General features: G+C 36.2%; 1 protein-coding gene across 2 annotated transcripts in view; it reads left to right on the plus strand.

The window, feature by feature from the left end:
• Positions 1-25085, plus strand: part of LOC150109125 (gamma-tubulin complex component 2-like) — a 491041-nt gene that overhangs the window by 68293 nt on the left and 397663 nt on the right. For both annotated transcript variants that reach the window (XM_090405736.1, XM_090405742.1), the window contains exons 4-5: positions 18576-18667; positions 24109-24166. In XM_090405736.1, coding sequence (XP_090261862.1) covers positions 18576-18667; positions 24109-24166 — 150 coding nt within the window. The remainder of the gene's footprint in view (positions 1-18575; positions 18668-24108; positions 24167-25085) is intronic.

Raw genomic sequence — 25085 nt, forward strand, 5'->3', positions numbered from 1 at the left:
TGCAATACACTTTCACAAATTATACACTAAGCTAGGATAATCACTTTCTTAAGTTACAGAACTTAATATATCAAACTATAATTTATATAGCTGAATCTTGTCATAAGACACTGTTATCATATCAATTAATTGTCCCTTAGTATTCTTTGATCTACAATTCCTTCCAGGCATTAATTTAATTAACTTTGCGTACGATTATACTATAACATACTAAACATAATCAACATTCACAATACATTGGACTATGCTCCTGGAACTGTAACACTTTACTATTAGACTAAATACTCAAGTCCTGCCTCTTACATAATATGAGCTCTACTAATGAATGTTCTTATTCACTATTATACAATAACTCTTTCTTCCACAACAAAAGAGACTACGGTTTGTACATTACCGGATCTTTAAGACTTCTTCAGGTCTGTCCCTCAATCTTCAATTCCCTTTACAGCTTACTCATGCTTTGTCCTGACGGTCAGCTCACCTAGGCCAGGGTTGAAGCTCGCTATCGTGATTTATCCTCTCCAATGTGGACGAGAAACAGCTCTGCTTAAGTTGGTCCACGTGGTCTAGCATGACGGTCAGCTTGTGTAGATTTCCTTTGTATGCCAACGAAATGCCCACACCTGGCTAGCTACTTTGCCGCTTATCTCCGTCGAGACATCATTCCATTGGCTGGGTTCACCTACAGATCTCAGGGAACAACTTGAGTTGAGCCCTCGAGTGACTGGCACCGATGGAGAGCACGAGGAAGAACTTGAATCCAAGAGAAAAAAAGTAGTCATCAACTGGGGGAGCCAAGCCCTTTTATATTGCACCTTTAGCATCACCCCCTTCTGCTTCGCTCCTTTTTACCCGTCTCTATTCTTCTGCACGCAATTCCGTTCTTCTCTCATAGCGTCTTCTGGGAAGCTCGCGCGTGTTCCGTGGGTATGTGACTGCAGTAGGCTCTGTTGCTAATCCGAGCATCTCGCTCGCGTACCTTGAACTCATAATTTTACACGCAAACATATATTTCACAAATTATTCTTCCTTTGATAAACATACAAAAATAGGTAATATTCCTTTACATAGAATCATTCAATGTCAAGATACAATATCTTTAAGGCTTTCGGGTAATTTACAATTCTACAACAAGTATATCCTTGTTGGTGTGTTAAAACTTGTTAAATCCCGAATGATATATTTCTTAGTGAAATCTCTCCATTCAAGATTTAAGCTGAGTTGGACAGGAAATGTCTGCATGATGATACTGCTGGATTTTGCAAATGTATTTGTCAGGATACTACATAGAAATTTCTATGCAAATTGGAACAAATGTTGATGGATATAAAACTGGTGATATGGATACAAAGGTGGCTGATGGGCAGATACCAAAGTATAGTATTATATTCAGAAGCAGAATCTAGGAGAAAGCAGGTAATTATTGTCCAGTGCTGTTTAATTTTTATGTGTATATACATGAAAAGTTCTCAGCCTAACAAAGAAAAAAAGAATTTATAATTTCAAAATTATTTTTATTTTTCAACATAATCTCCCTCAAGACTAATACATTTATTCCAGTGATGCTCCAGCACCATTAGCCTGTCTCTGTAGTGGTTCACAGTAAGATCTGAAAAATACCCTCTACAGCAGCGATCACCTTTTGCTTCGAAGAAAAACCCTGACCAGCGAGGAAGAGTTTTAGTTTTGGGAAGAGATAGAAGTCAGAGGGAACCAAATCTGGGGAATATGGTTCCAAGACTGCTGTTGTAAATTACCGACCGATTAGCATATCAGGAATCATTGTCAAGGTCTTAGAGAAATTAGTCAAGAAAAGAATACAGGATTGGATAGATGAAAATGGGATATTGTATGGGGGACAACATGGTTTTGTGAAGGGTAGATCATGCCTCAGTAACTTGCTCACGTTTTATAACACAGTGATGGCTGAACTGGATAGGGGTAATGGGTTTACAGTAATACTACTGGACCTTGCCAAGGCTTTTGATAGGATACCACATAGAACCCTAATCAGTAAACTGGAGCAGATGGAGATAGATATAGGGTTGGTGAGATGGATAGGAGGGTGGTTGAAGGAGAGATACCAGAGAGTGGTTTATGTAGGAGTCGAGTCTAAAAGACGGCTTGTGACTAGTGGAGTGCCACAGGGCTCTGTTCTTGGACCACTGCTTTTCAATTTGTTCATCAATGATATAGGAAAGGATTTGAGAGGAAGTGTTCACTTGTTTGCTGATGATGCAAAGTTGGGTAGGGCAATAGTGAATGCAGAAGATGTCAAAATCTTGCAGGATGACTTGGATAGTTTGGAGGACTGGGCTAGGAAAAATGGATGTCAATTTAATGTGGCAAAGTGTAAGGTTATGCACTTTAGGATGAAAAGAATAGCAGCAGTATATCGCATTGGTGGAACCGTAAAACAGGAGATTGATGAGGCCAGGGATTTGGGAGTGTTGGTGGATAGGGAATTGAAGTTTAGGGGGCACATTGCAAAAGTGACTAAAACAGCTCACCAAATCACTTGGCTTCTGAAAAATACTTTAACATGCAGAGACAAACAAGTTGTTGTTTCTCTGTATCGAGCCTTGATAAGACCACCATCTGGATTTCTGTGCCCAGTTATGGGCACCAGGGTTTCTTCGTGATGGGGAGGAAGTGGAGAAGATCCAGAGACGAGTGACCAAGATGATAGCAGGTCTGTGGAATGAACCTTATGAGAATAGGTTGAAGATTTGTGGGTTGCAGAAATTGGTCGATAGGCGAAGGAGGGGTGATATGATTGAGACATTCAAATTACTGAAGGTTTTCTATAAGATTGATCCAGAAGATATTTTTGAAAATATGACTGGTGGTGGGAGGACTAGGGGCCATGAATGGAAGCTGTGCAAGAGAGTGGTTGACAAGGGTGTTAGAGCTAGGTTTTTTACTTGGAGAGTGGTGAATGAGTGGAATAAGCTTCCAGAAATGGTTGTGGGTGCTACGACCGTGAATGAGTTCAAGGCAAGGTATGATAGATACTCTGTAAATGTCGAATAGTTGTTCTTGACATGATGTTAAGACCTCCCTCGATGAGTCTGCCGACCCCTTGGAGTTGCCCGGAACAATAATAATAATAATAATAATGCTCCAACAATTCATAGTGCAGATCCCTTAATTTTCCCATTACCAAAACACCTTTGTGGGCAGGTGCATTGTCCTGATGAAAGATGATTTTTTCATCTATCCTGGTTAAAAGATTGGAATAATATTACACGGTGATTGCTTTACCGTTTTCAAGATAATAAACAAAATGTCTTTAGCATCCCAAAACGCTGATGCCATGACCTTGTCTTCTTTGGTGCTGAACAGCCGGCATCTGTCCATTGTTTTTACTTCTGGTGTGTACTGGTGAATCCAAGTCTTATCCATAGTAATAAATTGATGCACAAAATCAGTTTTATTCTTGTTAAAAACACTCCTATCACTGTTCAGAGATTTTCATGCAAGCGTGTTTTTTATCTGCGCTGCACCCATCTTGCACAAAGCTTTTTCCTTTGCAATTTTTCATGCAAAATGTATCCTACATGTTCTTTTTAAATGCCTATAGTCTCAGCAATTTCATGCACTTTGACTCACCAGTCATCCAATACCATATCATGCACGGATCCATGATTTCTGGTGTTGTTACACTTTTTGGACATCCTTCACGTAGATCATCTTCAAGGCTGGTACGGCCTCGTTTAAATCGGCAACCATTTCTTAATTGTTGAAAATGAAGGAGAAGAGTGGCCATAAACGTTCGAGTGTTCCAACAATTCATAAAGAAATTCTTTGAATGAATTTCTTTTCCCGTTAAACCTTCTTTTACAAAGAATTTTGTAACTGCACGATACTCAATTTTATCCATTTCAAGGGATACAGACAACACTTTTGCTTCAGACAGCTGTATAAAAAAAACTACTTGATAGAATGACTTGCAATTTCAAATTGATGCTTGACAGATGTACCAACTTTAAAAAAAAAAAAAAATCTTGCCGATGGTGTTGCCATAAATCTTGCCATTTATGGTTGAGGCTGAGAACTTTTTAGGCGACCCACATGTATATATGTATATATATATATATATATATATGATATAGAGAATGATATGAAGGGAAATATTCATTTGATTGCTGATGATGCAAAATTAGATAGCATAATAATTAAGGCAATGTAAAGAGCTTACAGAATGGTTTAAATAAGCTGAGAATATGTGCAGAAGATAATGGATGCCAGTTTCATGTGGTCAAAGTGTATTATTATTATTATCCCAAGACCTCATGGAGTCAAAGACTCATCTGGGAGGTCCTTTTATCACACACACAACTCATCGTACCGTGCCTTGAACACATTCTAACTCTTTTCAGACACCACACTCTCAGGCAAGGCATTCCAGTCATTCACAACTCTGCACGAAAAAAACCTGCTTCTCACTCCCCTACTGACATCCTCTTTATACAGTTTTCAGGGATGACCTCTGGTTCTCCCCCGATCTCCCACTATTTTCTGTAGAACCTCTCCAGCATTGATCCTGTAACAACCCCTTAATAACTTGTAGGTCTCTATCATATCTCACCTCTTCCTCCTGTCCACCAGACTCTGAAAGTTGCATCTTCTCAATCTTTCCTCATACTCAACATTCCAGAGGTCAGAAACCACCTTAGCCAATCGCCTTTGGACCCTTTCCAACATCTCTTCATCCTTCTGAAAACCCAGGTGACCAAATCTGGGCACAATAGTCCATGTGTGGCCTAATCAAAGCCTTATACAATGGAACAAGAATCTCCCTACTTCTACACGTCAATGTCCTCTGCATCATTTCCAGATCCTTATCCACTATCAACCCCCAGATCTCTTATTTCTTCCACCTGCAACAATATATTCTCACCAAGCATAAATTCTGCATCCCATCTTTGTTTTCCAAATTTTAAAACCTTACATTTTGCAACATTGAACTCACATCTCCATTTCCGTGCCCAATCACTCAATTTATTCAAGACTGCTTGTAAGGCCACGACATCTTCACTACGCTTCATGGTTTGTCCGAACTTTGCATCATCTGCAAACAACTAAATATCTCCATCCAAATCTTCACCTATATCGTTAATATACAAGTTAAACAGTAAAGGCCCCAAAACAGATCCCTGAAGCACTCCACTAGTGACTTTCCTTTTCCTGGATATCGCTTCCCCATACACAACTTGTTGATACCTATCAGATAGCCAGTCTTCAATCCAATGCACTAATCTAATATCCAACCCCCATCTGCTGTAGTTTGACTATCAATTTATCATGAGGCACTCTATCAAAAGCCTTTGCAAAATCCAAGTATATTACTGTGTATCCTTCTCCTCTGTCCAAGGAAGCAGTCACTTTATTGTAATAAGTAAGTAGATTATTAAAACATGATCTCCCTTTAGCAAATCCATGCTGTCCATCAAAGATAATACCATTGTTGTCAATCCAACTCTGGATCCTAGTTCTCACAAGCTTCTCCAACAACTTAATCGCAAACCTGACACAGAGATAGGCCTATAGTTTGATGCTTGAGTTCGCTCACCTCCTTTATGAAGTGGCACAATCTTGCCCTCCTTCCATTCCCTAGTTATAAATTTTGGGATGAAAAGATTACAAGTTGTGTACCTCATCGATGGAACTGTATTCCAAGAAATTAATGAAGCTACAGTAGGAGGGGTGGGGTTGGTAGATATAGTTTAAGTTCAAAAGACATTATTGCAAAGGTGGCCAAGATAGCTCATAGGATTACTTGGTTATTGAAGAACACATTAACAAACAGAAATAGGAAGTAATCATTCTTCTTTATAAAATCAATACCTCCACATCTGAATTACTGTGCTCAAGTCATCTGGGTTTGCTGTCGATGAGGAAGTGGTGGAATTTGATTCAGAGGCAAGTGATCAAGATAAGTGGTGTATGGAATGCTTTGTGTTGCAACAGATTGAGAATTTGTGGATTGCAAAAGTTGGTTGATAGGCAGAAAAGAGGGAATGTGAGAGAAAAATTTAAGTTATTAAAAGGGTTTCATAATATTGATGCAGAGGAAATATTATGCTCTACTTGACTAGAGGAGACAGAACAAGGGATCAATATTGGAAATTGAGTAAGAATATGGTTTGTAAGGATTGAGAACTAGATTTTTCACTTGGAGAGTGGTGAATGAGTTAAGTGAGTTGGCAGTCTGTTATGATTGCTTTTGTCTGTCAGTGAGTTCAAGGAGAAGCAAGATAATGTGTTGGTAGTTTTTTTTTTTTTTGTTTCCTGTGATTTGTCTTTGGACTTTATGGAGATACCCATGCAACAGTGTCTTTTCTAAGCTGTGTGTCCACACATACCAGTCTAAAAGGGATTGCATGTGCCTAGTAACTGTGTGCACAAAATTTTGCTTTTAGAATTTCTAGAATTTATAGTCAATTTTTAAACATACCATAAAAACGAATCATATGATAAATCACATTTGTCACCTATTTTATTTAGTAATTTCTCCAGTGTCTTCACTCCAGTGTTACTCTAACCTATTACAACTTAATACACTAATTAGTTACTTTTGAGTAACTAATTAGTGTTACTCAAAATTAGAAGCAGAATACCTAAACGAATTCTAAATTACCATCCAAAAGGTACTCGATGCAGAGGAAGACCCTTAAAAAGATGGAATTGAGTCCGGAACAGGCTACTTGGCCTATAAGCCTAGAAAGGAAGAAGAAGAATTAGTTACTTTTTAGCCTGTGTTATATAGGTAATCTGATGCTGATATCAGCAAGTTGGAGAGGCAGATTTAGAGTATCTACTGTCTACACACATACTACAATCATTTTTACTTATGCAAATAGTGTTAAAATTTTGAAGCTTATTATTAAGAGGATTTGTGGCTTGTTACTTTCACTACTGTGAGCTCAGGTCACTGCACACACTGAGACCGGAAACTTGTGCACAAAATGTTTTTCGTGCTCACATCAGCCAGCAAAAATTAGAGAGAATATTGCAATAATGATAAGTAACTCATTTCTTATCTGCAGTCTTGTTTGGTTCTGGATGGTATTGTTCCGCATGCAAAATTTATTAGTAATGTTTCTATGAACAGATTCCTTAGTATCTTGGTTACAAGGACATTAAATGACAACTATGAATATATGAAATTGCATATCTGGAACTAAACTAGCAAAGCATAAAAAATATAAATTTCTCATGGAACAAGAATTTTTTTTTATAGTTCATATTATTCACATACTTCAAATTTCATAAAGCTTCCATATTGCTGGGGAGGGATCTAGTTACATACTAACCTGTTGCATGGGAATGGTTGGTGATTGTTTGGCTGTGGCACTCTAGCAGAACTACCATCTATCACTGGAATTCATGCTCATCTAAAAGCTTTGGTTTGATTCCCACTTGACCCAGCAGTTTTGTGAATCTCTGTAGGTGGTAGATGAATATCGACATCCATTGTGAAACCCAGTCTGCTTACTAGAGGCTTGAATTGAAAAATTCAGTGTTTGATCTCTAGAGCAGGATTTCTGGATTATTCTAATCTTCCACCCATAGTACTGAAACATTATAGGTTTACAATCTTTTGTAAATGACATTGTAAAATATATATATATATATGTATAAAATTGGAAGTTTTTGGATTATGTTAAGTTAGATGTTAACAGTAAAGAAATTCTTCAATTAAAAATTGGACAATTGGAAATTAAAGAACACCATAATAGAATTGATTAGTATTTCTGATTGAATACCAAGTATTGGTGTCCAGATCTCAAAAAGATATACACTCAAGTTCATCCAAGTCTATGCACCAACAGTAAGTAATACTAATAAAGAAATTCAAGACTTCTATCGTGATATATCACAACTTTATAATAAAGGAAAATGTTATTTCAAAACTGTCATCAGAGATTTTAATGTCAAAATTGGCACTCTTACTCAAGATGCAGATGAAAGCTTAATGGAAAATTTTAGTTGTGGCATGAGAAATCATAGAGGAGCAAGGCTTATAGAATTTGCAGAAAAGGAAAACTTAATCATGAATTCTTTTTTCCAGAAAAAAAAAAAAAAAAAATGGAAAATTCCAAATGGAAGAACTAGTGAAATTGACTTTATCTTCAGCAACAAGAAAGACATTTTTCAGGACTGTTCTGTTATTTTCTGTAATTAGAAGCAGTTGGGAGAGTGATTTACAGAATCTTGGCAAAACTTTTTTGTCTTAAGAAAAATAATATATCAATAGAATGAAAAAAAAAAAGCTACCCTTATTATGATAATCTGGAAAGGTGAAGTAGAAGATTTAAAGAACTCTCAACCCATCAGTCCGCTATCAGTGGTTTATGTGTTTACAAAAGTCTTGGCTCATAGGCTTTATGCAACTCTAGATCTTACACTGCCAAAAGAACAGGCAGCTTTTCGAAGTGGCTTTGGCACGATAGACCATGTTCAAGTTGTACAACTGATTATTGAATGATATAGTGAATACCAACTACCATTATGTCTAGGTTTTATTGATTATGAGAAAGCCTTTGATTCAGTAAAAACTTATGCAATACTTAAAGCATTATGAAACTAGTAAGTGGAGGAACCATATGTCAGTATTATCAAATCAGCATACATCAGTGTAACAGTAATAACAGTTCATTTGAGTAGAAACATCTTTACTGTTGGAATACAGTGAGACATAAGACGAGGTGACACAATATCTTCAAAACTATTCATATCATCATTGCCCATTGGTTTCTGATGCATGTTTTGCTATTCTTTGCCATTTTTCTTTGTCCATTACCAGGTGACTCAAATCCTGCAAACTCTTTTCATATCACTCTTTCACATCATCTATCCACTCTTGCCTTGGCCATCCTCTTCCATTTATCCCATCAATTTATACCAAGCATAAAAGTTTGATCTTTCTGTTTATCTATTCTGCAGATATGTCCATAAATCTGTATTTCTGCATTAGATTCTCTTTGCAGTTTACTTTGCAAAGAGAATCTAATGCTTTACTTTTTCATTTTTTTTTGTTACCTTTTGCCACCCATTCGATTCATATAATCTTTCTGTAACATATTCTTTCGAAAGCCAATATTTATCTCAGAGTCTTTGATAAATTTAGTTTAATCCTTTATCCAAGTGTGAGCAAACAAAGTTTGCGCCTGAAAGTATCTTTAGGACTGGGGTAAAGTGGTACAACACCAGGGCACTCCTTGCAAAGGTGGAGCAAACTACCAACACTCCTAGCTCAGTATCTCCCATAATGCAAAACACATCTCCTTGCAGATATGTCTAATGTTATGCATTAAGGGAAGGGCCACAACCCAACTCAGAATCTTTGACTATTACCTGTGTCTCACAACCATAGAGAATACTTGTGAAGATTCATGTTTCCAGCATTCTCAGTTTTATGGGCTGGCTCACAGATTTATGTTTCCTTTGTGTATAGGTTTACTTTTGCTTTTGTTATTTAAAATCTTCTTTCTTTTCTTTTTTAATTTTTTGCGGTCTAAATCATGCATCGTGTTGCTCCCTAGGTATGTGAAGTTCCTAACCTCTTCCAGCGCTTGTCTGTTGGCATTTATTTTCTTTTTCATCCTCTTCTCTCTGAATGTCATTGTTTTTGTTTTATCGATGCACATTATCTCTCTCCTTCACTTTACTTCAGCACTGTTCTTTCTACTTCATCTTCTTCAATGATTATATCATCTGAAAGAAAAAAAAATCCTCTCTAAGACTGGATTCAATCTTAGAGCGGATTTCAATCCCTCTCATAGACATTCAGTTTCTGCCTTGTGCCTCTTCTACTCTTCTGATACTTTCATGGACAGTGCTTTGCTGAATTGGCCACTATTATTCCTCCACTCTCCTCCAAAATCATTAAAACACGAGCCACTGCTAACCAACTTCACTGCCTCCTCTTTATTCCATCTACTTTGGTCCTTTGGAACAGTCTTCCCTACTCTGCCTTCCCCAAAGATTACAGCCCTCAGCTGTTCAAGCAAAATGTGAACAGATTCCTGCTTTCTTCTATTCCTCTTCTCTTGCGCACATATGTCACTAGTGTGTTATAGGTCTTGTGGCCTTTTGTGTGTGGACCAGATATATATATATATATATATATATATATATATATATATATATATATATATATATATATATAAATCATAAATTGTTTATTTTCTTATCTTGAATTGAAATTGTTTTTTAATTATCCTTTATGACATCCATTGTTCTTTCCGAAAACATGATAAATATGCTTGGATATATTCGGTCTCCTGGTCTCGTGCCTCTTCTTATCCAGCCATTTTCCTGTTTTCCCATAGTTTCTCATAGCAGCCTCTGAATTATCATTGATGTTCTACATGAGACATATCAAGTTCATGTCCACTCCATAAGATTTGAGTACAGCCCATGCCCCTTTCTGATCTAAACTGTGGAATGCTTTTTGAAAGTCAACAAAACAGGTATGAACATTTTTATTTTTACGTAGCGCTTTCTTCACAATTAATCTTAACCTCAATATTTGATGCACAGTACTTTGGTGACTTCTAAATCCTGCTTGCTCATCTTTCACATTTTCTTCAATTAGTTTCCTTATTCTTTCTGTTAATATCAGTATATGTAATTTTCCCACATGACTCATTAGAGCAATTGTTCTGTAGTTTTTGCAGTCCATTTTGTTTCCTTTTTTGTGAATGGGTATTAGAGTTGATTTTGTCCATTCTTTTGGTGTTTTTCCTTTGTCTCTGCCATGTTACAGCCAGTACAGTTTGTCTATGGCTACCATATTTTAACATCTCTCCAGTGATCTCATCATTCCCTGGGTTTTTATGGTTTCTCTCCATGCTTGGTGATATTTCCCTCAAATCAACAATTAACTTCTTTTGAATCTCAACATCTTCCTTAGTTTTATATAACTCTAAGCAGTATCTTGCCCATCTCTCTCCTGTTTCTTCTGTGTTCATTTTTTATGGTTCTCTGTTTTGGACTCCATTTCTTGTTGACATTTTTTGATCATCTTATACACTTCTCTTTTCCTCTATTCACCATAGCTTTTATTAATATATTTAAATAACTTTCATGGCTTACACATGTAACAAAAATTATATGGAATTTTATTCAAAAACTCCATTATATTTCATCCAACATTACACAAACTTCATCAGGTAGACAGACCATTAACTACAATCAAAACTGAATCACAATAATGAGCCATAAATCATGCATATATTAGCTCATGTCTCGATCACAGCAGAAGTATATGATATTACACTATTAGAGTTCAAATGAACAAGTGTTGAAAGATATATAGATAAAAAATAATTTAAAATAATTATTAATTAAAAATGATTAATTAATAGTAATCACTTCCCAAAACTTGGATATTAGCATGCAGTCTAATTGGGTGAGGTTCGGACGATTTCGTAGTGTTTCACTTGTTTCAAGTAAAAGACGATCAAGTTTAAACTTTCTGGAATGAAGAATCTTTATTTGGTTCCAAAGAACTCTGTGCCTGGTGTCAATAGTGTTAGAAGCAAGGCCATATTTGTCAGATTACAAAAATGTAATATAGTCTTGATGTTCTTCATTTCTAATCAAGGCAGAATGGCCAGTCTGCCCAAAATAGCAATGATAACATGAGCAGGGTACTTGATAGACAAATGGTAAGATAAGAGGTGGTAATGTATCCTTTGCAGATGGTAGGAGGGAAGGAAGACAATTTCCGACATAGTTTGAAGGAAGCATATAGATTGAAGAATCCTTGCTATTTGTTCTGAGGTTCCTTTAAGATAGAGAATTAAAATTCTTTTCACATTGAATTGTAGTCTGGTAGAAGGATAATAATTAACATTAATTTTATATTTTTATTTAAAATAAAGAGCCAATAGGCTTCATTTTGGCTAGTAGTCACCGATACGTTTATAGTTATACTATATTTGGCATGAAACTCTTTGATTCCGATCTTTGAGTTTCTTATTCGGTTTTAAAACAATGTGGGATTTAATATCCCCTTAATTTAAATAATGTTTATATTTTTATTTATTTATTTATGCTTATGGCTATATGAAACTGATAAGTGAAAAGTACAATCACAATTTCCAGAAACAAATGATGAAAATCTTAACATATAAAAGTTCATTACATAAAAGGCACAACCTGCTTTCTAAGTGGTTTTTTTTTTTTTTAAAGCAAAAATAACTTGTCATAATCAAGCCAGGGACAGTTATCGTCCTGCTGCAACAAGTATGACAAGGCTGCACATTCTCACAACATAAATATAGCTGTATCCAAGGTTTAATTAGAGAGCAGTTGTGTCTTGTGTGAGAAAACTTGATCCATTAGAGGAGGCCCATTTCACATTGTACCATCATCTTCTAACATGAGGAGGAGTTCTGCTGATACTATGGCAAGGACTATGAGAGTGACTATGACGAGAATATTGTCTTCGTGGTGAGACGGGACCGTGATCTTCTGTTTCCTCCATAACCACTGCCACCACCATACCAACTACAGGTCCAGGCTGGAAAGCCAACTCAAGGCCTCACCCGTCACCTTGTGGATGTCCTGTAGGCAACCACCATGAAATTTGTGCCTTGGGCAGTCGTATACAATATGAGTAATCATCTGAGCCACTGGAACAATCACAATAAGGGTGATCTGACAGTCTCCATTTATGTAGAAGGTAGCCACATCTGCCCTGACTAGTTCTGATCCTGTTTATTGATGACCAAATCTTTCTAGGAAGATCGAAACCAGGCTGCGGAACACAGGGATCTCCTACCAGGAAGCCTTTTGTTGGGAGATTGTTCGACCAATATTCTCTCCATATGTCAGATATTAATGGCAGTGCAGCTGAAGAGAGTTCGTCCATGGACCAGAGAGGCTTTCTAGATTTGAGGTGAAGACTAGGTGGGTTTATGAGAGTCTGGTGTAGAGACAGGAGTGGGTTGCTCATTGCTTTATTAAATTCCTTAATTGAGGCTCGTCTTCTCCGTATATGAGGTGGAGCAATGTTAGATAGAACAGGCAGCCAGGAGAGAGGGGTGCTTCTCACCTTCCCACTAATTGTGCGCATGGTAGAGTTAAGCTGGGTGTCTATAATGTTAGTATGTTTACTTCTTTCCAAGACGGGCACAATATTCTGCTGCAGAGAATGTGAGGGCTAGTGCAGGTGACCTTAGGACTTCTGCACCACAACCCCAGGTTGTTCCAGCAAGCTTTAAAATGATATTATTTCTGGTTTTAATTTTATTGGACAGGTTGATGATGTGCCTTTTATAGGTTAAGCTTCTGTCCAGGCTCACTCCATGGTATTTTGGGTGAGGCTCGTGTTCAACCATTTTTCCACAGAAAGAAAGGTTGAGTTGTGGATTCACCTCTGCATTGTACAGGTGAAATACTGAGGACACTGTTTTCATTGGATTTGGCTTCAAGTACCACCGCTTGAAGTACTCTTCCAGGGTGTTCAGGTCTGTATTCAAGGTTGATTCTTGGTTGGTAAAGGAGGTGGATTGATGTAAGATCGCTAGTCATCGGCGTACATATTCTTGCTTGATCTGGTATGAGGTAGATCATACACATAGATGTTAAAAAAGTATAGAGGATAACACAGAGCCCTGAGGAAGTTGTGAAGGAATCTGGGCCTGCTAATGTCTCAAACAAGGCGTCCAAAGGTTTCCAAGCCTCCTGGACTACTTACAGTTATGATGGATACAAAAATATATTTTTATTGATATTCTCGCACTGTTCCTCTAGCCATTTTGATTTATCTCTTCTAACCTCTTTCTTCACTTCATTACATTCCACTCTGTACCATTCTTTCATTTCCATAGATCTCTCTCTCTCGCTCTTCTAATCTTTAATACTCTTTCTTTTCTTGAATTATCTTTAATGTCTCCTGTGAGATCTATCTCTTCTTTGACTTTTCTGCTACTGTTTGTTCCACCACTCTCTTGATTGTGGAATCACTTTGTTATTTCTATACTCCAGTTCCTTTTCTGTAATGGATTTCAATTCTTCTTAGAACATTTTCCTATATACTTTCCCTGTAATTTCCTTGTTCAATGTCTTCATATCCCTCTGACTCTGAAATTGTGCCTTCAAATCAGATCACAGCATGTCTAGAAGAAAATGTCAAACTTCTTGATTGGAGAAGAAAAAGGTCTGAAGATAAATGAAAGCTATTTAAGCCATTTGCACATTGCAAATGACCTAGTTATCTTTAGTTCAAGCCCACAGGAATTACAGACTTGTATCTGTGAACTCCAAACTGTTAGCAAAACAGCTGGCCTCAAGATAAACCTGAAGAAGACCCAAGTTATATTCAGTAGCTGTAATACTGTAATATAACCAGAAATAATAATAATCAATTATAATGAAATTGAACAAGTGGATCATTACGTGTACTTAGAACATTGGATGTCAATGGATTAAAATTATTTATTATTATTACTGTTATTATTAGACCTCCATATTAGACATCTGATAGGCGGCGCCTGTGAATACGTTTTGTTAAACTTGCTTTTTTTTTTTTTTTTGTGCAAAATAACCAGTAAATGGAAAACAGAGGGTACTAAGGAGCCAATTACTTCTACTTCCATGGAGTTGGTGACTTATTGCTGGAATCCTCTGTTACGCACAGAGCTTATCATACTATGACTGTCTCTACAGTCATTATGCTTCCAGACAGTACATTGCCCACAACTCTATGCATAAAACTACTCCATGCTCACATCCTCCTTATACAGCTTCCATCAATGGCCTCTTGTTCTCCCTGTGTCTCCACTCCTATGAAAAATCTGATCCTCATTAATCTGGTAATAATCTCTTACCAACTTATATGTCTTGATCATGTACCCCTTGTCCTTCTCTCCACTAGACTGCAGTTAGCATTCCCTCACTTTGCCTTCATACTCTATATTCCAGAGACCACCTTAGTCAATTGTCTTTGACCTGTTTCAACATCTCTTCATCCTTTTGAAAACCTGGGTTTTCAGAATCCTGACATCCTTACTTCCACATATCAGTGTTCTCTGCATCATTCCCATAATGCACTGTGCTGTCCTCTTGGTTTTAGCAAAATGTCCTCGAAATTTCAGATCCTTATCCACCAACACCCCCAGATCCCTTATCTCTTCCACTTACTCTAAGATATTCCCATCAGTCTTATACTCTGCATCCCATCTTTGCTTCCCAAATTTTAAAACCTTACACTTTTTCTATGTTGAATTGGTAGATCCATTTATTTGCCCATTCAGAAAGTCTGTTTAAGTCCGCTTGCAAGGCCATATATCATCCATTATACTCCTCATAGTTCTTCCCAACTTTGCATCATATGCAAACAATTATATATCACCATTTAAGTCCTTTCAAGTATCATTTATATAAAAATTAAACAGCAGTGGACCCAACACCACTGGTGACTTTCCTCTTCCAAGATATCCCTCCCCCATACACAACTTGCTGATTCCTATCACACAGCCAATCTCCAATCCAGTGCACTAATCTACTATCCAAACACCCCATCTGTCCCAGTTTAATTACCAACTTGTTATATGGACAAGCTGGTAATGTTAGCAAAATCTAAATATATCACCATGTATTCTTTGCCTTCATTCAGTGCACCTGTCACTTTGCTATAGTAAATAAGTAGATTGCTGAAACATGATCTCCTTTATCAGATCAATGCTGTCCATCAAACAGAATGTTATTGTCAACCCAGTTCTGAATCTTGGTCCTCACTAGCCTCTCTAACACCTTTACCACAACCCCAGGCAAACAGATTGGAATGTAATTCAAAGCCCTAATCTTATCATCCTCTTTATGAATCAGAACAATTTTGTCCTCTTTTCACTCCTTTGAACGTTAGGAAAATCTAAGACTCAAGTTAAAGAGGCAAGTTAAAGCTGTTAACTCCCTGGAACATTCCCTCAAGACATGCAGTGATATACTGTCAAGTCCTGTTGTGTTATTGACATCAAGTTCACTTATTTCCTCATATACCTCTTGCCCTTCAAAAAACCCCCATCAAACTCCTGTCTCATTCCTCATATGTATCCCACACACATGACACCGATGTGCCTATAGGTCACTTGACCTCTCGTGTATGGGACCAATATATATATATATATAATTTTAAAGATAAAGTCTGTGAAAATTGGCAGGAATGTTGAAAACATCAGCTGCAAAATGAACCTGTAAAACAAGAAAAATTTTAGTAATTATTTTAGTAATGTAATTCCCATTACATTAAAATGGCCCTGCTTGTCACACACCAGATTTTACTTCAAACCATCTTCCTGTATCTAACTGCTGACTTACTGCTTAAATAGAGACTGTGTATTGCTTGATATAATGTCCGATTTACACCATATAACTGTATTGTTTTGAAGAGATTTCCCTTTGGCACCTTGTCATATGACTTTTCCAGATTGACACATCTTAAATACAAATCCTTGTTATATTCCCAAGATTTCTAAACTATTTGTCCAAAATGAAACTCTGATCCAGACAACCTCTATTTGGCCTGAATCCAGCTTGTTCTTCACCAAGCTTCCCTTCACAATTTTCCTTAGCTGTTTCTCAAGTATACTTGCATAAATTTTACCAGAAACATTCAGTAGGGAAATACCTGTGTAATTCTCACATTTCATTTTATTTTCCTTTTTATAGATCGGTAATATGAGAGTTTTCCTCATATTATCAATCTGGTAATATGAGAAATTCCTCATGTTACCAGATTGATAATATGAAGAAATCCGCTGGAATTCAAACTTCTGACCAGGCACTGAATTATGCAATGTAGCTACTGTAAAACTTTTATGTCTTCATATTTGAGCATTTCTAGCCAGATTTCATCTACTCCAGCAGCCTTTCCACATTTCGGGAAAGAAACCACATCCCGGGTTTTCTCCCAGGAGAAAACCCGTTTCTCCCGTGGAAAGAAACCCAGGAGAAACCCGGTTTCTCCCGGTTTTTTTGCCACGGGAGAAAGGCCATGAGGAGTTTCTCCATACTCCTCAAGTATGGAGAAACCTCCATACTTGAGGTAGAAAACATTTTGGCGATTTTGGTAAAATATAATGATTGCTTTTATAGTACTTTTTCCTCCATCTCTCTACTTTTCAATAGCATTCATTATATTTTACCACCTTCCTGATATTTATTTTCTGTTCTCACCCAAGCTGTCCCGTGACTTTTGTTCAGCTAGTTTTACACAGTGCATTTGCTTTCTTACATTTTTCTCTGTATTCCCTAAGAGCACAAGCTGACCTGCTTGCTAGGAACTTTCTATATGCTTTCTTCTTTTCCATGACTGCCTCTTTAACTTCTTGAGTCCACCATGGAGTTCTGATTTTTCTATCCTTACAGACAACCTCACCAAATACCTCTCTGGTTGAATCAATCAATATTTTCTTCAGGATTTGCTATTGAATCTCCAAGATTTGGTTCTTGTTTTCAAATTCTTTCATTTTTTCTGCAATGATGTTTGTGTATTTGAGTCTACAGTTCACCTCTGAAAGCAGCTCAACCTTGATTCATTTCAAAACTTTCTTACACACTCTTCTTTTCAATTTTATCCTGCTCTAAACATTGATTGCTTCCTATTTCAAATACTCTATATATATACTCGTGTCTTGAGGTGGGAAAACATTGCTGTCAGCTATAACATAGTCAATGAGACTTTTTTTTTATTGCATGCATCTTTTCTCCATGTAAATTTTGCTTGGAACATGGTGTTAGTAATAATCATTCCATGTCCTGAGCAGAAATCCAAAAGGTATTTGCCATTATTATTAGCTTTGCTCTTTTCTCCAAATTTTCTCAAAATATTTCTGTATGTCTGACAGTCATTTTCTACTCTGCTATTTAGATTTCCAACAAGGACCAACTTTTCCTTTGGTCCTTGTTGTGAGCCTTATCCTCCTTAACTGCCCTCTCTAATGCCGCTAAAAAGATTTCACCTGTTTTTGTCTTATGCAAGATATATGTATTGTATTACTTATATTATTTTATTAGTTTTCTTCTGGCAACTTTTCTACTTTTCTTCTTGTACCACCTTACCCCAGTCATGAAGATACTTTCAGGCGCAAACTTTGTTTGCTCACACTTGGATAAAGGATTAAACTAAATTTATTATACTCTAACCAAGTGAAAAATAAACTTTCAACATATTTTTCTAAATCCAGAGTAATTTATTAAAAAAGGGTAGCACACCATTTGGCAACTCCTGTAGGTAGAGATGACCTGCTAATGCTTCTGCCTGGTATCTCAACTTGGGCATGGCTCCCACTGAAGAGACCTCAATAAAGGTCAAGACTAGTCTGGGTAGTGGCCCTTCCCTTAATGCATAGCATTAGACATATCTGCAAGGAGATGTGTTTTGCATTATATAGGAGATACTGAGACAGCCTTGTTGGTAGCTTGCTCCACCTTTGCAATGAGTTGCCTGGTGTTGTACCACCTTACCCTAGTCCTGAAGATACTTTCAGATGCAAACTTTGTTTGTTCACACTTGGATAAAGGATTAAACTAAATTTGTTATTTCTTGTTTACAGGTGTCAGCGTTATCAGCAGTACGTAAACTTGCAGAAAATTCCCCATATCCTGAAGCAGTGCTAGAGAAATATGACAAATTAAAATCTAAAAAGTAAGTTTGAAGATATGCATGGACATGATAACTAAGGCTTCATGAATAGACTTTACTAGTATAGCATTGCATCAATAATATAAGTTTCGATGTTATGGCCGCTGGCCAAATTTTCTTCATAGGCCTCAACTGCTTTTTATTGTTACTTGTGTTATGCTGGTTTGAAGTTCTTTATAGTCCTATCTAGAGAATTAAGAATATTGTATCATATTCTTAGTTGTCTAGATATGGTGTATCTTTATTCATGATAAGATAGTTGAATTGTTATCTCCAACAGGAAGATTATCATTTCCAGTATGTTACGTCATCATGAAATTCGTAATATATATACCCTCAAGCAGGTGTACAAAATACTATGACAGTAATATGTATGTTTACATTATTATTAATTTCCTGTCAACAATTTTTCTTCAATTTAGTCTGTCAGGACTTCAATATTGTCATGTATTATACGAGGGTAGTCTGAAAAGTTCTTGGCCTCGACCATGGATGGCAACACTATTGGCAAGATTTTTTTTTTTCTAAGTTGGTACATCTGTCATAAGCATCCATGTGAAATTGTAAGTCATTATATCAAGTAGTTTGTTTTATACAGCTGTCTGAAGCAAAAGTGTTGTCTCTTGAAATGGATAAAATTGAGTATTGAGCAGGTATGAAATTCTTTGTAAAATTCATTCGAAGTTCATAAAAGTTTATGAGCACTCTTCTCCTTCATTTTCGACAATTAAGAAATGGGCTGCAGAGTTTAAACATGGCCATTCCAGCCTTGAAGATGATCCACGTGAAGGACATCCAAAAAGTGTAACAACACCAGAAATCATTGATCAAATGCACGATATGGTATTGGATGACCTGCGAGTCAAAGTGCATGAAATTGCTAAGACTATAGGCATTTCAAAAGAATGTGTAGGATATATTTTACATGAAGAATTGCAAATGAAAAAGCTTTGCACAAGATGGGTGCCACGCTTGCTCACAGCAGATCAAAAACACAATTGCATAAAAATCTCTGAACAGTGCTTGGAGCGTTTTAACAAGAATAAAACAGATTTTGTGTGTCTATTTATTACTATGGATGAGACTTGGATTCACCATTATACATCCAAATCCAAACAGCGGTCAAAACAGTGGACAGAAGCTGGTTGTTCAGCACCAAAGACAGTCATTTCCATCAGCAGGAAAGGTCATGGCAACAGTGTTTTGGGATGCTGAAAGGCATTTTGTTTATTAATTATCATGAAAAGGGTAAAACAATAACCGGGGAATATTATTCCGATCTTTTAACCGTACTAGAAAAAAGAATTTGTGAGAAAAGACCCGATTTGCAGAAAAAAAAAATCATCTTTCATCAGGACAATTCCCATTGCCATAACCCACAAAGGTGTTATGGCAATGGGAAAATTAAAGGATCTGCACTGTGAATTGTTGGAATATCCGCCCCTATTCCCCAGATTTGGCTCCCTCTGACTTCTATCTCGTCCCAAAACTAAAACTCTTCCTCGCTGGTCAGCGTTTTTCTTCGAATCAAAAGGTGATTGCTGCTGTAGAGGGGTATTTTGCAGATCTTACTGAGAACCACTACATGGATGGGCTAATGGCACTTGAGCATCACTAGAATAAATGTATTAGTCTTGAGGGAGATCATGCTGAAAAATAAAAATAATTTTGAAATTATAAATTCGTTTTTTTTTTTTTTTTCATTGTTAGGCTGAGAACTTTTCAGACCACCCTCATAACACATTTATTTTCTTTGATGTCTTGAATCCAGCTTGTTTTTTTCCAAGTTTCTTTTCCACGATTTTTCTTAACCTCTTCTCAGGTATACTTGCATAAATCTTATCTGGAACATTTAAGTGAAGAAATTCCTCTGTAATTCTCACATCCATCTTTATTTCCATTTATATAGATAGGAACTATGAGAACTGTACTCCAATAATTTGAAGTACAGCTCTCATTCCTAATTGGGTCTGCTGATGTATTTCCGAGGCATATTATTGAGTCTAGCATGGAGGACTGCTCAGGAAGTTGTTCTCTGATATGACTTCCACTCTTTTTAATCATTTAGTCAGTTTTCTTTATGTTTGTTCATTGAATGTTATAGGGATAGGATTATTCTCCAATCATATTTTCTTTACCAATACAGAATTGTTTTAGAGTTATGTTCTGTTGTCTATTACATCTCTCCTAAACATAATGACTTTTTCCTTCAGTGACTTCAAACCATAGTTTTGCTGAAGATTAAAGTCCATTCCTCCCCATCTGACAAACTTTGCACTGCTCATACATCTCAAGATTCATAAGTTTGCACAACTAGTGCCTGAACTCTGATTTCTACACCATTCTTTAGTATGGAATAAAGATCTTTTTTTTCCCCCACGTATGTAGAAAAGAAGATTTCTGTTCCTTTCCTTCAATCATAGCCTTGCCTCCAAGAAACATAATTTTTTTTTTTTTTTTTCCCCTGCTCATATCAACATATTACTTCTCACCTGTCCAGCTCCTAAGCTTGTACAAATCCCATATCAGCAAAATGGAATTTGTTCAATGGAGATGGTACACCAAAAACCTCCCTAAAAATTCTTGATGCTCTCCAGAAGAGGACATTTCAGTTAATCATTGATTCTGCTTGTCTTTTTTACATTTACTTTTATGGGCACTTCACTGAACTGATATCCATTATTCTCCACTATATGTTATGCCTTCAGTAACACAAGCAGTGTCTGTCAGATATCCATTTAGAGTCCAGTTGCTAATTCACTGAATGCCTTACCTCTTGCTCTCTGGGGCAAACTTCCTGATGAAGTGCTCCCTAAGGTTGCAACACTATTCAGAAAAATAAGTTAACCCTCTGCCCATATACTGCCAATATGGCTATAGGTTCTGCATCCTGTGTGCAAAGGGTGGGGCATGAAGATATGATTAATTTATATTTAATTAATCTAAAAATTATGAACTCTGATATAATTAGCTTTCACTAAACTACATCTGCATAACTATTAATACCTTTCTACTTATGGTTCATCTCTATTGAATGTATATTGAAAATTAGACTATTCTAAATGGACAGTATTTGAATATAGGTACATCCTCTTTGGGAATTGTCTACAATATTCATATACAAAGTGCATGCTGAATTGTATGATAACAGACTTCAAATCCTCATCATGTATCTTAGATATGAAGAATATGAATATATGTATACACAAATACAGAGACAGATTTCCTTCCTTTCTAAGAAAAAATTTTAAATGTACCAGTGTCCGCTTGTTCAGAATTGATCAAAGGAGGGGATTGGGGGAACAATGTAGCTGTACGTCTTTATAATATGTCAGTTTGTTCATGTATCAGATCTTATTACAAAATGCAAGTATTTAAAATGTTCAATCATTTCTAGACATGCACTTTACTAATGATGTATAAGTATGATGATGATACCTTGACATAAATTCTTCACTGAAGAAGTGAATGTGCTGAATGCATAACAGAAACACAAAATACATGTGAACACAGTGGAGAGAGAGAGAGAGATTTAATTAACCATCATTATACAAATATTTCAGTTTGAGTTTCTTAAACCATCATGAGTGTAACTGAATAGAAATGGAAAATTCAAAAATCAACAATGTAGTGCATGGAGAATGATGCATGGAGAATAAATGTCCAGAAACACAAAATACATGTGAACACAGTGGAGAGAGAGAGAGAGAGAGATTTAATTAACCATCATTATACAAATATTTCAGTTTGAGTTTCTTAAACCATCATGAGTGTAACTGAATAGAAATGGAAAATTCAAAAATCAACAATGTAGTGCATGGAGAATGATGTCTTTTCACATGCAGTTGCGCACGCAAGAGAGAGCCTTATAAATATAATACTATTAGGATCTTATATAGGTGTTTGTGTGTGTGCAGCTATATTTAAATAAAGTAAGAACTACAATGAATGATAAGTGGAATATTTTGGGTATAGGCATGTTGTAGACATAGGCAATCCATCATTCAGGTTTGGATGGTGGTGGTGAAGAGCCTTAGCACTTTATTTAAAGCAATGCTCCAATTTTTGGAAGTATCTGTACATTAATTTAGCATCATCCCAGAGGATCCTATTGCCATAATATTAGTAATTGCATGTTCAGTCAGATTTGTGACATTTTTTAGATTCAATATGGGATTGGTGTTCAGAAATGCATTTAGTGATGGAAGAATAGCCTGTTTGACTGAAGTAAAATAACTTGCAGTTCATGGAATTTGAATAGATTCCAGGCAGCAGCAGATATTGTACTTTATCCTGTAGAGATGGCAACAAAGCTGATTTGATTAATAGGTTTAAATGTGGTTGTGAGATGAAATTTTCTGAGGAGACAAGAAACATGTTAAGCAGTGCCTGATATTAGGGATAGAGTTTTCTGTTGGAGTCATCTCTCTCTCTCTCTCTCTTGTGGAAGCAGAAAAAAAAAAAAAAACTGGCTGATTTTCTCAATTTTTTGGTCGTAGACATTGAGAAGTAATTTAGTTGAAATAATTTCTTTCTGAAGCAAGTCAGATGAATAAAAACAGGCTACATGGATGAAAAACAGGCTCTTGATAGTTGGTATTTAATACCAAATTTCTGTGATGGGTGGTGCACTAATTTGTGAATGTTTCAACCAGACGAAGAGGTTTGCAGTACTAGACTGAAGTGGAAATCCATCAGTTTCTCTTTTTTAGAGGACATCAAGAAAGGATATAGTTTCATTAAATTCTATTTCTAAAGTAAATTTATTCTGTAATGAAAGCTATTTATTTTTTGTAGGTGGAAGACATCTAATTCTTGATCTGATACATTTCAGATTGCAAAAACGTCATCAATGTAATGAAGCCAAAGTAAAGATTTGGGATCAAAAATAGATTTTTTGTTTCATGATGTTCCAAGTAAAAGTTTGCCAGAGACTGGGAAATCAGGGAGTCCATTGCAGTTTCTTCAATTTGTCTGTAAAGCTTTCCAATCCATCTAAAATATTTGGACTTCATGAGAAACTTATAGACGTCCACAATATTTTGAATTTCCCATTTCTGTTCTGTTACACTGATGATGGTTTAAGAAATTTAAACTGAAATATTCCACTGTTTCACTAGTGGAAGCATTAATTTCAAGGTTTCCTTTACTATGTAATAATACATAGTGAAGGGTTCATCATGGTCTTTGCCTCCTTGCTAGGAATCTATTATTATTATAGAATACTATCCTTTATACTAGACGTTTAAAACCTCTTAATAGTAGAAAGAAAAAGGATGTAATGCTGAAATTTCAGCATTTACTTATAAACTTGTATTATGTTATGAAAAAACTAAGAATGGTCTGGTCACTAGTTCTAGGCCAGAGAATTGCTTTTTGATTGCTCTTGTCTATGTGCAGTATGTGTTTTATTGTTGACTTACACTGTTTTACTGATTTTTCAGTATTCGGGAGCTTGATCCAGTGGTTTGTCTTTTATCCCAAATTTCTGGAGATGAGAAGGTAGAGATTTCTTATAATATAATATAATTTTTTATCATTAACAAAGGAAATTTTAATCCTGATTATCAGAATTAAGATTAAAATGAAAACAAATTTGACCATAATCATGTTTTTTTGATGTGACTAATTTCACTTGATTATATTTATATAAAGACTTTCAGTCTAAAATCATTAGGTACAATGATAGTTGTTTATCATATACTCCTCCAGTACCATAATTTTGTTTTTGGTTAATAACATAAACTCAGTTATGGAATACTGTCATGACTTGGGTTACATATCAGGATTTCGTTTTGATGTGGCTCCTTCATTCACTTTGCTAGGCATGTCATAATTTCTTAATCCTGTCTGACAAGTCCATTGAAGGGTTGAACCTAAAATACAGGTGATCTCTGTATACCATATAAGACATGAGACCTGATTGGGTCTTCTGAATAAATGTCCAATCCACACTTTCATGTGCTTCAATCCATAATAAGTATCCACTGAAATTTTGAAGAGTCAAGACATCAAATGCTGAATAACAGTGGGAAGGAGGACAGATAAACCTGACAGTTCAAGAAATGGAAATATTTAGAATTTTAAGTAAACGTCATGTTAACAAGACTGAGACTAGGCAGGATATCACCATGTCTATTAAAAGAATTTGCAAAAGAGTTGGCATTGCCTTTTACTGGTTGTTCAACAAGTCTGACAACAGGAACAGTCGGAGAAGAATAAGAAGGGAAAACAGTGTCATTACAAGTCATTGATGTCCATCTATAGGTTAGCATGTATAAGGGTGTAGTGGTGAAGATGTTAATAAGACTGGTGATAAGGAAGGGAGGTCTTGCTTCATTTACTTGGTTGCATTTTATAATAGGCTTGGGTAGTGTATTTGATAGAGGAGATGTTTATACAGTGTTTTTTTTGTTTGTTT

Source organism: Typopeltis vanoorti, chromosome 2 (assembly GCF_054136105.1).
Source record: "Typopeltis vanoorti isolate ZY-2024b chromosome 2, IOZ_Tvanoo_1.0, whole genome shotgun sequence".
Lineage (NCBI taxonomy): Eukaryota > Metazoa > Arthropoda > Arachnida > Uropygi > Thelyphonidae > Typopeltis > Typopeltis vanoorti.